At 37.8% G+C, this 13,661-nt stretch overlaps 1 protein-coding gene across 3 annotated transcripts in view; it reads left to right on the plus strand.

Annotated features, from left to right (window-relative positions):
- The window catches only part of SPICE1 (spindle and centriole associated protein 1), a 78,145-nt gene that overhangs the window by 9,175 nt on the left and 55,309 nt on the right, over window positions 1-13,661 (plus strand). For 2 of the 3 annotated variants that reach the window (XM_026493456.4, XM_026493463.4), the window contains exons 2-4: window positions 5,030-5,128; window positions 8,080-8,127; window positions 13,251-13,394. In XM_026493456.4, coding sequence (XP_026349241.2) covers window positions 5,030-5,128; window positions 8,080-8,127; window positions 13,251-13,394 — 291 coding nt within the window. Of the gene's footprint in view, window positions 1-2,992; window positions 4,587-5,029; window positions 5,129-8,079; window positions 8,128-13,250; window positions 13,395-13,661 lie in introns of those variants that run through there. The other variant, XM_044382014.3, reaches the window with a different exon arrangement.

Genomic DNA, 13,661 nt, shown 5'->3' on the forward strand with positions numbered 1-13,661 from the left:
ATCTATTGAGAGAATCATATGATTTTTGGCTTTTTCCTTCTGAATAAAATCTAAGACACCGAACGATTTGCAGATGTTGAACCACCCTTGCATCCCAGGGATGAATCCCACTTGGTCATGATGGATAATCCTTTTAATGTACTGTTGGATTCTATTAGCCAGGATCTTGTTGAGGATTTTGGTGTCCATATTCATTAGGGAAATTGGTCTGTAATTCTCCTTTTTGATGGGGTCTTTGCCTGGTTTGGGGATCAAGGTATATTGGCCTCATAGAATGAGTTTGGTAGCTTTCCTTCTGTTTCTATTTTTTGAAATAGCTTTAAGATAATAGGTATTATTTCTTCTTTGAATGTTTGGTAGAATTCCCCAGGAAAACCATCCGGGCCTGGAGTTTTGTTTTTTGGAAGGTTGTTTATCACTGTTTCAATCTCTTCATAATTAATTGGCCTGTTTAAAAAAATCAATTTCTTCCTGTTTCAGTCTTGGTAGTTTATAGGTTTCCAGGAAATCCTCCATCTCTTCTAGATTGCTTAATTTATTGGCATAAAGCTGTTGATAAAAGTTTCTAATAATCCTTCCAATTTCATTGGTGTTGGTTGTGACCTCTCCTTTTTCATTCATAATTTTATTAATTTGGGTCCTTTCTCTATTCTTTTGGATAAGTCTTGCCAGTGGTCTGTCAATTTTATTAACTCTCTCAAAGAACCAGCTTCTAGTTCTGTTGATCTGCTCTACTGTACTCCTGGTTTCTAATTCATTGATTTCTGCTCTAATCTTGGTCAACTGCTTCCTCGTGCGTGGATTAGGCCTGTCCCTCTGTTGCTGTTCCAGCTTCTTGAGGTGAGAATATAAAAACTGCATTTTAGATTTTTCTATTCTTGTGAGTGAGGCTTGGATGGCTATGTATTTCCCCCTCAGGACTGCCTTTGCAGTATCCCATAGGTTTTGGACCGTAGTGTTTTCATTCTCGTTGGTCTCCATAAATTGTTTAAATTGATTTTTGATTTCCTGGTTTATCGAATCATTCCTGAGCAGGATGGTTCTTAGTCTCCAAGTGTTTGAGTTTCTTCCAAATTTTTCCTTGTGGTTGAGTTCCAATTTCAAAGCGTTGTGGTCTGAGAGTATGCAGGGAATAATTTCAGTCTTTTGCTATTGGTTGAGACCTGTTTTATGACCCAGAACATGGTCTATTCTTGAGAATGTTCCATGGGCATTAGAATAGAATGAGTATTCTTTGGTTCTGGGGTTTAGTGTTCTATATATATCTATGAGGTCCAACTCGTTGAGTAGGGCATTCAAAGCTCTTGTTTCTTTGCTGATTTCTTGCTTAGGTGATCTGTCTATTGCTGATAGTGGAGTGTTGAGGTCCCCTACTATTAGCGTATTTTTATCTATATGTCTCTTTATTGTGGTTAAGAGTTGGCTTGTGTATCTTGCTGCTCCCCTGTTGGGGGCCATATATATTTATAATTGTCATATCCACTTGTTGGATACATCCTTTAAGAATAATATAGTGCCCTTCTGTGTCTCTAACTATAGTCTTTAGTTTAAAATCCAATCTGTCTGATACGAGAATTGCTACCCCAGCTTTCTTTTGAGGTCCATTGGCGTGAAAGATGGTATTCCGTCCCTTTACTTTCAGTCTGAATGTATCTCTAGGTTCGAAATGAGTCTCTTGTAGACAGCAAATGGATGGGTCATGTCTTTTTATCCAATCTGTAACCCTGTGACATTTATGGGAGCATTTAGGCCATTTACATTGAGACTGATTATTGAGAGATATGATTTTAATGATGCCATGTTGCCAGTAAAGTTTTTGTTTCTATAGATTGTGACTTTCTGTTTTGTATCACTCTTGGGGCCTTTTTACTTTTATAGAACCCCCCTTAATATCTCCTGTAGTGCTGGTTTCGTGGTTACGAAATTGGTCAATGACTGGTGATTCTGGAAGGTCTTTATTTCTCCATCCATTCTGAATGACAGCCTTGCTGGATAAAGGATCCTTGGTTGCATGTTTTTCTCTGAAAGAGCTTTAAAAATGCCCCTCCAACCCTTTCTCTCAATCCAGGTCTGTGTAGACAGGTCTGACGTAATTCTGATACCTTTGCCTTGGTACGTGAGAAATTTCTTTTCCCTGGCCGCTTTCAATATTGTATCCTTGGATCTAATATTTGCGAAATGCACTATGACGTGACGTGGCACAGGTTTGTCGTGGTTGAGCTTGGGAGGGGTCCTTTCTGCCTCTTGGACAGGAATGTTTGTTTCCCTTGCTAGATTAGGGAAGTTTTCAGCTACAATTTGTTCAAATATCTCTTCTAGACCTCTGTTTTTCTCCACCCCCTTGGGGATGCCGATGATTCTGACATTGGAATGTTTCATTGAGTCAGTAATCTCCTGTAACCTACATTCTTGAGAATGGATTTTTTTTTTAGCCCAGATTCTATTTTAGCTTTCTCTTCTACTAACCCATCCTCCAATTCGCTGATACGTTGTTCTGCCTCATTCACCCTGGCCGTCAGAGCCTCTAGTTTTGACTGCATTTGGCTCATAGAATTTTTAATTTCTGCGAGATTCGCTCTCATTTCCGCCCTTAGAGATTCTATATTGTCATTAACATTTTTGTTAATACTTATTTCAAGTCTGCACATCATCTTGACCATTGTTACTCTGAATTCTATTTCTGATAATTTGGTTATATCTGTATCCATTAGTTCTGTGGCAGAGGCCACAGACTCATTGTCTTTTCTTTGCTGGGTGGTATTTCTCTTTCTCGTCATTCTGATGAAGAGAGGTTGCGGGGTTGTCCAGAGCCCAAATTATTGACCGGGACCCAGGCAGTGCGCCCTTGTTTTATAGGGCCCTTAAGGATGTGGGCTTCTTGATTTTTCAGCCTGCCTTCTGGCGGAGGGGCCTGCTGCGCCGATACTCAGGCAACCCTGTTTGGGTAGAGTCTCCGTGTCCCTGCGAGGGGGGATGGGGGTGGGCACACTGTGAGCCGGTCTTTCCAGGCTTTTGTTCTCTGGCAGCTTTCCCTGGCGGCTTGCTGTGCCTCTTCTGAGAGAGCAGCGTTGGCCGAATCTCAGTGTCTGTCTCAGAACAGAGGGAACTCGGACTGTTCTCCACTGATGTTCTGGCCGCTTTAATTCTGTTTCTGTTGGTGCTGCTCAACCCTGCAGCATCCGCCCCACACCCGGCGTCCCAGCCCTCACTTCCCAGGCCTGCGCATCTGTGTCCTTTGTGTTTCTAACACCGCCAGCCGCCCCAGCCCACCTCGGAGCTCCCGGTCTCAGTCTGGTTCCAGTGAGCGCACCGGAGCTCGGAGCTCCGTGAGAAGTCTGGCGGCGCGCGTTCCCCGCTCACGGTCTCAGTCTGTTCTCTCGCAGGTGCCGTCCCTCCCCCATGCAAGTGGCTACCGCTTCCCTGCACCCCAACACGGCAGCTCCCTCCCCCTTCCGTTTATTTTCCGATATCTGTGCGCCGTTTCACGGCTCCCTGCTTCGTACCTCAATACTCAGCGCTGGAGATGTTCATTTGTAGAGATCCAGATGTATCTTCCTGCGTCTCAGGCTGGTTCCGTGGATGTTCAGGCTGGTCTGGTACCTATCCAGCTTGACTCAGGAGACTGGCTGAAAAAGAGGTCCCCTACTCCTCCACCATCTTAACTCCCTCAGGGCTTGATATCTTGACCCTGAGATCATGACCTGAGTGGAAAGCAAGATTTGGTTGCTCAGCTAACAGAGCCACCTAGGCACTTTCCTATTCTGTATCTTTTAAAATGGTATTTATGGTTCTGCCACTTAGTGTGTGACCTTCACAGTTGGTTAATTCTGTGTCCCTTAGCTTTCTCATCTGTAGAATGAGTAATAAATAGTAAATACTTAATGGAATTGCTGTTAGGGTTAAAGGAAATTCTGTGTGGGAAGAGCGTACTTAGAACAGAACCTGACTCATGTTAGCTAATGCCATCATTATCACCACCTCCACTGTCATGAGCATCAACACTATCACCGTAGGACAAATTAAATATTATTCCCTAACTCAAATGTGACTTATCTCTTTTGCTGGATTATAAACCCTGAAAATAGATAACATATTTGAAGAGTCAATGTGATTGATAAGACAAAGCAAAAAGGACTGAGGAGAAGCTCTTGAAAATATTTGCATTTAGATGTTTTTTATTACAATAGACTAAATCATTTTTAAAAAAATATACTTAGGAAGACACTACCGTCTTTGTTCTAGGACAATTTGGAATAAGGGGGTCAGCTGGAAAGTTCTGTAATTATTTAGGTGTGTAATGAAGTTTTGGAATGGGAGTCTTGTATCTGTGTTGTTTGTTGAAAGTTACATATATGTATTGCAAAATCCTAGTGTACAGGGATTATGAGTCTATTCTAATTCTGTGTAATATTTAGTCCAGTGTCCTTAGCGTTGCTATTTTAAGAGTGCCAAGCAAACGTTGGCAATTTCCAAATGCTAGTTTATATCAGTAGTCACCCCTATTTAGTATTGTGTGGAAATATACTGGAAATGATATAGCTCATTTGTTTTCTAAAATTTAGCCACCTTTATTTTAGGTAAACACGGTAGGTATCTGGTAGTGATTTTAAGTGCTAGGGTGCTTCACAAAGAACTCCAACTGTCTTTGCCTTTTTCCTTTTGTTTTCAGGTTGTTAGCGTGTGACTGACATTTTCTCTGTTAATTGTGAAGTTTGTAACTGATGACAAAGCTTATGCCTGTTGTCTAGCTCTGTGCTTTAGGTCGTAATTTGTATTCCTGAAGTTCTTTATTAAGCAAATATACATAAGTCATTAACTTGAAACCTGTTTTGTCATAGTTATCAGTACAGCTTTCTAATTGTGAAGTGAAAGAACCAAGTATGTTAGTAGACTGTTCCTTTCATTATGCTTAAAATTTTCTTCTGACACTTTAAAGTTTATTTTCCTAGATGTCTTTGTCCCCGTCCGGGGATACTTTATTACCACTTTTTCCTGTATTTTAAAAATGTCATATGATTCTTGCTTCTAGATGTCACTTGTCAGAGTGAACCGTTATGGTCCCCGGGGAGGAGGAAGGAAAGTACTGAAGGTAAAGAAGAAGAAAACGTCAGTGAAGCAAGAATGGGATGTAAGTCTAGATGGGATAATAAACCTGTAAGATTGCTCTGGAGGAATAGGTATGATGGCACGGCCCTAGTCACTTGAGACAGTGCTCCGAATGTGATAGGGTGGAATGGGTTTTGGGGCACGTTATATTCCAGGTCTTGGAAGGAAGAGCAGAATCCTTTGGGGATTTTTAAAGAATCTACATGTCAAGGTCTTAACCTCTGCCTCTGGAGAGGGTATCTTAAGAGGGTGGGGAGTATGTTTTTAAAAAGTCCCTCCCGCCTCCACTTGGAGAACTCACTGCTTTAAGGCAAGTGGAGCTAACCTGTGTCACTGAAGTCTGAATTTTTTGGGTGCTTTTTAAAGATTTGCCCATAGCAACAAGTGATATCATAATCATATGAGTCGCATTTGGCTGAAAAAGTGAGTGTTTCTTGTTCTCTTACTCCTTGAATTGTTTTTTTTCACCTCCAGAAGCTGGGTCAGTTTCAGTACAAAGGTTTTCTTAAGATGTAAGACAAGTCTCAAGTACCTGGGATGTATGACCCCTGGCTCCCACTCTGATTACTGTTTGGTATTATCAAGGACATCTTTATCTTTTGCAGCTTGGTACTTTACTTTGAACCGTGACACTTTAGGTGCTTTTATTTTCTGTTTTGGAGAGCAACTAGTCAGGGACTACTTTGGATCTCAGGGATTCTTTTGGACTTGGAAATTTCTGGGCAAACCGACAGCCTTTTTGAAGTGTCTGAGGGACTTACCTATGTTTGTATTGGTTTGTTGTCATCTGATTGGCTATAAAATATTATAAGGGTGTGATTCTAAGGCAATGAAACTGAATAAAAGGAAAAAAATGCATGGGATAACTGAAAAGCTGTCCACTTCGGAGTGATTATTGTGGGAAATTTAGTATTTATTCTGATATGCTGCTATTGCTCAAAGCATAATTGAAACCTACCATTTGAAATTGCATCTTCCTCATTTGCTTTTTATTATCTCCAGTGCTGGAAAAATCTGTTTTTTTGTAGACTGAACTTGGAAGTGGTTTTAAGTCACTTGGAGTAAATGGTAAATGAAGGAGGAGAGATCAAACTGAGTAATACTGTTTTGATAAAAATAGTGAGATGGTTTTTGAAATGGCTTGTAAATTATATTTAAAGACAATTTCAGAAGAAAATTGTTTTAAGCAATAGTAGTATTAACAAAATTATATTTTCTCCCATGAGAACTAAGTCCAAGCATATCCCTTATGTGCCAGAATTTTATTATGATTATTAAAAATAATTCTGAAGATCTTATGGTTATATCTTGTGCTTTTCTAAATTAATATGAAAGGAATAACAGGTTTTAGTATAGAAAACCCTTGAACTAAATATAAACTCTGGCCAAAAAGTTAAGTCTTTGAATATATCAGAAGCTATTTCACCAGACCCAGTTCTCTGTATTTCCATTAGAAGTAGAACTCTAACTTGTTTTATTTCCTCCCTTCCCAAATCTTTATAACAAAATGGCTGAAGTCACTTTGGAGAGAGCCAGATTGTAAGGCAGCTACTTCAAGCTGTGTAGTCTGTGCATTGCACAATTCCAAGGGGTACTGTTTACATGGACCAGAATAATAATAGTAGTTCCTGGAGTTGTGGGGTGTGACCTGCCATGTTGGGTTAGTGCCTTCTTACAGAAGTGACTGTTTTCACATTTTATGAAATTATACAGTGTCCTCAATCTTTGTCCCTTATTATGTATGATATATTCTATGCTTAAGTTGTTTGCGTGCATACAAATTTAACTTCTATAGTGATCACAGTTCATCTTTTAGGAATCTTTAGAAGTGCCTCATTACCTGGAATGCAGTTTGAAAACTACAATTTTAGTTGAACTTACTCATTTTGAATTACATGCTACCCTGTTTTATTCGTTTTTTTAATATAATATATGCCTGCTTGGTAAATGTAGTGCTTATTTTCGGCAAGACACCTAAAAATAGCCTGTTATTTTTTGATAAGACAACTAAAAATAATCCATATTAATATTTAAATTGAGAATACTGGTTCTTGGACAGGAAGTCTTTTTGGTCCCAGGACTTTGAATCTGTTTTCAGCCTTTAAAATCCAGTATGTACTCATACCTAACCACATCTAAATGAACAATATAAGTTCATGGATGTGACATAACTCTCTGAAGAATGTGAACAAATATGGTAAGAAGTTTGAATAATAAAACTAACATTTTATTTTAATTTAAATAAACACATTTGTTTTATATATTATGTAAAAATAGAAATAATTTTATTTCAATTTAAAATAGCAATTTTAGGGGCGCCTGGGTAGCGCAGTCATTAAGCGTCTGCCTTTGGCTCAGGGCGTGATCCTGGCGTTCCGGGATCGAGTCCCACATCGGGCTCCTCGGCTGGGAGCCTACTTCTTCCTCTCCCACTCCCCTGCTGTGTTCCCTCTCTCGCTGGCTGTCTCTCTGTCACATAAATAAAATAAAATCTTTAAAAAAAAATAGCAATTTTATCTTGCTAAAATGTGATGACCAGACAAATCCCTTAACTCTTCAAAGAGAGGTTTCTTGGAGGTTCTGGCATATGGGATAAAAAGGTGTACAAGGCTTAAACTAATAAACGAAGGCTTTTGAGGGGTGCCTGGCTGGCTCAGTCAGTAGAGCATGCAACTCTTGATCTCAGAGTCATGAGTTTGGGCTGCACGTTGGGTATAGAGATTACTTTAAAAAAAAAAATGTTAAAAAAATAAAAAAAAGACTTCTAAAATAAGGAAAACGACTTTATCAAAAATAAACTGAAATTGATTTTAAATGCTTTTTAACCTAGTTTAAAGAAAATTTTTCCTGTAAGAAAATTACCCAAAGAAAGTGAATAAACATTCAAATCCTATTTAAAAAAAAATCCAGTATATACTAATGTTTTGTAAGAATTCTTTTTTTTGTTTTGAAGAAAGTTCCTCTTTTTTGCAGAATACTGTGAATGATCTAACAGTTCATCGGGCAACTCCTGAAGATCTGGTAAGTTTAATATCAAGAGTTAAGATTTGTTCAATGTTTTATTTGATATTTGGTTTCTGACCTTCAGAACAGAAACCAGAGGCACTTCCTGGAAGTTGTTTAGTTATATTTCATCTTGCATATGTCTATATAAAATTGAAAAGTATATCGTCTGGACTTGCGGATTCTACCTAGAAATGTCACTTAGCGTGTATTAAAATTTTATTAGATAGATTTAGTTTACAGTTCACATCTCTCTGGTCCAGTATTGCCCTGTGTATATCTATTGTCTTTTACTATGTATAGATATCTCTAGCCTTATTTACTATTACTTCCCTGTGCAAGCATACTGGTCTAGTCAGTGTACTAATTTACTCCTTGAATATGCCATGTATATTTCCACATTTGAGCCTCAATTCATGCGATTTTCTTCACTTGGAACGGTTTCTCTGCCTTCTTGTCTACCGTCCAAATCTTACTTTGCTTCCTTATCCTAGTTCAAGTATTACTTTTAAAAAGGTTTCTGCTATAGATTAAAAAAAAGCAGCTTTATTGAAATACAGTTCACTAGGATCCACCCTTTTAACATGTATAATCATTGGTTTTCAGTATATTCATAGAGTTATGTCACCATCATAATTTTCTAATTTAGAACATTTTCATCACTCCCTGAAAGAAACCCTGTACCCATTAACAGTCACGCTATATGCCCCCCTTCCTTCCAATCCCTGTCAATACCTAAACTGCTTTATGTCTTAATGGATGTGTCTACTCTGGAAATTTTTTAAAAATTATTTTTAAAAAGATTTTATTTATTTATTTTTGAGAGAGAGAGAGCGTGAACACAGGTAGGGGGAGGGAGAGGGAGAAGCAGACTCCCCACTGAGCAGGGAGCCCACTGCAGGACTTGATCCCGGGACCCTAGGATCATGACCTGGGCTGAGGGTAGATGCTTAACTGAGGCGTCCCTATTCTGGACATTTCATGTAAATGGAATACAAGGTGTGTCCTTTTATGTCTAACATAATTTCTTCAAGGCTCATCCAATATTATAGCATGTGTCAGTACTTCATCCCTATTATTGCTGATACTGTTACATTGTATGGATATACCATATTTTATTTATCCATTTGTCTCTGTTGCTGGACATTTGGACTGTTTTCACCTTATGACTATTATGAATAAGGCTGCTATGAACATTGGTGTACAAGTTTTGTGTGAACATATGTTATCAGTTCTCTTGTTGTATACCTGGGAGTAGAATAACTGGGTCATATGGTTAACATTCTGAAGAGCTGCCAAACTGTTTTTCAAAGTGGCTGCACTATTTACATTCTTACCAGCAGGCATGAGGGTTCCAATTTTTCCATAGCCCTTGCCAACACATGTTATTACCATATTTTTGGTTTTAGTTTTCCTAGTGGGTGTAAAGTGGAATCTCATTGTGTTTTTGATTTGCTGTAGTGACTAATGATGTTAAACGTCTTTTGTGTGCTTATTAGCTATTTGTATTATCTTCTTTGGAGAAATGTCTATTTAGATTCCTTAGCCAGTTAAAAATTAGATTACTTGTGTTTTTGTTGAGTTGTAAGAGTTCTTTACCCATTCTGGATCCAAGTTCCTTATCAGATATATGATTTGTAAATATTTTCTCCCATTCTGTTGATTGTCTTTTCATTTTCTTGATGGTATTCTTTGAAGCATAAAATTTTTAATTTTGATGAACTCCAGTTTATCTATTTTTTCTTTTATCATCTGTGCTTTTAGTATCATATTTAAGAAACCATCCAAGATTATTGGATGATTTTTATTGGATTTTTATTGGATGATTGATTATTTTAGTTTTGTACTAAGTTTGAAGTTTTTTGAAGCTGCCCAACAATTGATAATCTCCTCAAAACTGTTGTCATACTTACTATGTATATGAGGCATTGTGTATGTGCTGTCTAGTGCGTTTTGTTTATCTTTATATGTACAGTTGGCCCTTGAACCATGTGGGGGGATGGGGTGCCAACCCCCTGCACAGTCAGAAATTCGTGTATAAGTTTTAACTCTCCCAAAACTTAACTTATAGCCTGCTGTTGACAGGAAGCCTTACTGATAGCATAAGCAGCTGATTAACACATATTTTGTATGTTATATGTATTATATATTGTCTTCTTCTTATTATTATGTTCAGTTTGCCACTGTATAGTACATAATTAGTTTTTGATGTAGTGTTCAGTGATTCATTAATTTAGTATAACACCCAGTGCTCATTACAGTACATGCCCTCCTCAATACCCATTACCCTGTTACCTCCTTTCCCCACCCTCCTCACCTCTGAAATCCCGAGATTGTTTCCCAGGGTCCATAGTCTCTCTTGTTCATCTCCCTCTCTGATTTCTTCCCCTTTGGATTTCCCTCCTTTCCCGGGAACTGTGGTCCTCCATGCTATTGCTTATGTTCCATATATGAGTGAAACCATATGATAATTGCCTTTCTCTGCTTGACTTACTTCACTTAGCATAATCCCCTCAGCTCCATCCATGTTGACGCAAATGGTGGGTATTCGTCGTTTCTGATGGCTGAATAATATTCCATTGTATATATGTACCACATCTTCTTTATCCATTCATCTGTCAAAGGGCATCTTGGCTCCTTCCACGATTTAGCTATTGTGGACGTTGCTGCTATGAACATTGGGATGCATATGCCCCTTCTTTTCACTGCATCTGTATCTTTGGGGTAAATACCTAGTAGTGCAGTTGCTGGGTCATAGGGTAACTCTATTCTTAACATCTTGAGGAACCTCCATACTGTTTTCCATAGTGGCTGTACCAGCTTGCATTCCTACCAACAGTGTAAGAGGGTTCCCCTTTCTCCACATCCTTGCGAACATTTGTTGTTTCCTGTCTTGTTAATTTTTGCCATTCTAACTGGTGTAAGGTGGTATCTCATTGTGGTTTTGATTTATATTTCCCTGATAGCTAGTGATGTTGAGCATTTTTTCATGTGTCTGTTAGCCATTTGTATGTCTTGTTTGGAGAAGTGTCTGTTCATGTCTTCTGCCCATTTTTTGACTGGGTTATTAGTTTTTTGAGCGTTGAGTTTGAGAAGTTATTTATAGATCTTGGATATCAGCCCTTTATCTATAATGTTATCTTCTCCCATTCCGTGGACTGCCTCTTAGTTTTGTTGACTGTTCCCTTGCTGTGCAGAAGATTTTTATCTTGATGAAGTCCAAAAAGTTCATTTTTGCCTTGTTTCACTTGCCTTTGGAGGCGTGTCTTGAAAGAAGTTACTGTGGCCGATGTCGAAGAAGTTACTGCCTATGTTATCCTCTAGGATTTTGATGGATTTCTGTCTCACATTGAGGTTAAAAACAGACACATAGACCAATGGAACAAAATAGCGACTCCAGAAATGGACCCTTAACTCTATGGTCAACTAATCTTTGACAAATCAGAAAAAAATATCAAATGGAATAAAGGCAGTCTCTTCAATGAGTCGTGCTGGGAAAATTGGACACCTACATATAGAAGAATGAAACTGGACCATTCCCTTACACCATACACAAAGATAAACTCAAAATGGATGAAAGACCTCAATGTGAGACAGGAATCCATCAAAATCCTAGAGGAGAATATATATGGTATTCTTACAAAAAAGTAAGCTAGAGAAAAGAAAATGTTATTAAAATCATAAGGAAAAGAAATTGCATTTACAGTGCTATACTGTATTTATTGAAAAAAATCCATGTATAGGTGGGTCTGCACAGTTCAAACCCGTGTCATTAAAGGGTCAACTGTATGTGTCCAGTCTTCCTGGGCAGGTTGTTAATGCTTTTGAGGGATAAAGGCTATATCTTGTATGTGTCCTTTGTGTCCTTAATACTCATTAAATATTTGTTGAGGATAATAATGATGTGCTACTGACTTAAATTTTTTTATTATGAAAAATTTCAAATTTACATGAAAATGGAGACGAAAGTATAAAGATCTCCCATGTACTGTTTACCCAGATATCATAGTTATTAAAATTTGGCCATAGTTGCTTCATCTTTCATACTCTTTCCTTCCTTCACTGTAGCATTTTAAAGCAAAGCCCAGAGAACATGTCATTTTACGCTAACATATTCAGTTAGCATTTTTAAGAATGTAGACCTTTCCTTATATAACCACAATGCCATTATCACACCTGACAAAAGTAACAATAATTTTCTGGTATTGCCTAATCCCAAGTCCATATTCATATTACCCCAGTTATCTCAAAAATGTCATCTTTGTGTTCAGAATCCTTACATAGCATTTGGTCATTGGTCTCTTAATGGACTGATTTCTTATTTACATAGTGAAAACAAAGCAGTACATTTTATTCATCTTCATAGTTCTGAACACTAAAGTGCTTGTAATGCCAATATCTGCTCCTATTCCTTAGCCACCTCAGTGAACTCCTCTCCTGTAACTCTTAAGCTGTGGCTCATATCTCTGCTTCAGGACTCCCACTTTTCTGGGGTTCTGCATTTCCAATGACCCACTTCCAAATGCAGCCATTGCAGGGCTATAAAAATACTTCATTGTTAGTTTTTGGTAGTGACGTGAGTATTAAGAAATGGGTGTGTCTTTGCCAAAGATTAGTCACTGGGCTTTGTGCCTTTTAAATTGTACTCAGTGTGAGTGTACGTGTGTATGTGTGTGTATGTAATTGTACATGTACACATATATGTAACTGAAAAGTTTAACAGAACAATCCTTAACTTTCTTATGTGTGATTTACTCTTACTATTTCTATTCTGTATTCTGTTTTATTTAAAAAATGTTGGTTTGACCCACTAATTGATTTTACTGCCCATTAAATGAAACCTGGCCTGTAGTTTGGAAAATAACATTTTATTGGGTAGTCTTGTACAAAGGAAGTAGAAATTAATATTTTTTTCATTTTGTCTTTTTGCTAGGTCTACTATTTCTAGATACTTCTCTTTTTTTTAAATCACTTTTGAAGATTTAGAAGACTGAAAATTTTGGTTATGAATATATGTAAATATACACATTTTGGACCAGAAAAAAAATTTTTAAAGTGAACTAGATTAGGTGGTCCCACTACCTGAATAGGCAACTTCTTTGTTCCTGAAGCGTTCTTTTATGTTTTTTTCTTTTGTACAGATACGTCGTCATGAAATACACAAATCAAAGAACAGAGCATTAGTACACTGGGAACTACAAGAAAAAGCTTTGAAGAGAAAATGGAAGAAGCAGAAACCAGAAATTTCTAATCTTGAGAGAAGGAGATTGTCTATAATGAAGGAGGTAATGCTAAACTGCATTGTCTTTAGAGTTAGAGAAGAAAATGATAAGTAGGTTTCTCTCTTCCCCCCACAGATGTGATTCACATTGGAAGGACTTTAGTAAATGACTGTGTCCTTATACAATGATCTACACTTGGACTCTGAGAAAAGCAGCAGAGTGATGATTAGTCTAGTTTGGAGGTTTGAATTCCTGCTCAAAAGTTACTGTTTATGTGACTTGCCTGATTGTACTGTTATGAGATTTCAGTGATATATACTAACAAACTGA

Source organism: Ursus arctos, unplaced genomic scaffold (genome assembly GCF_023065955.2).
Source record: "Ursus arctos isolate Adak ecotype North America unplaced genomic scaffold, UrsArc2.0 scaffold_4, whole genome shotgun sequence".
NCBI lineage: Eukaryota > Metazoa > Chordata > Mammalia > Carnivora > Ursidae > Ursus > Ursus arctos.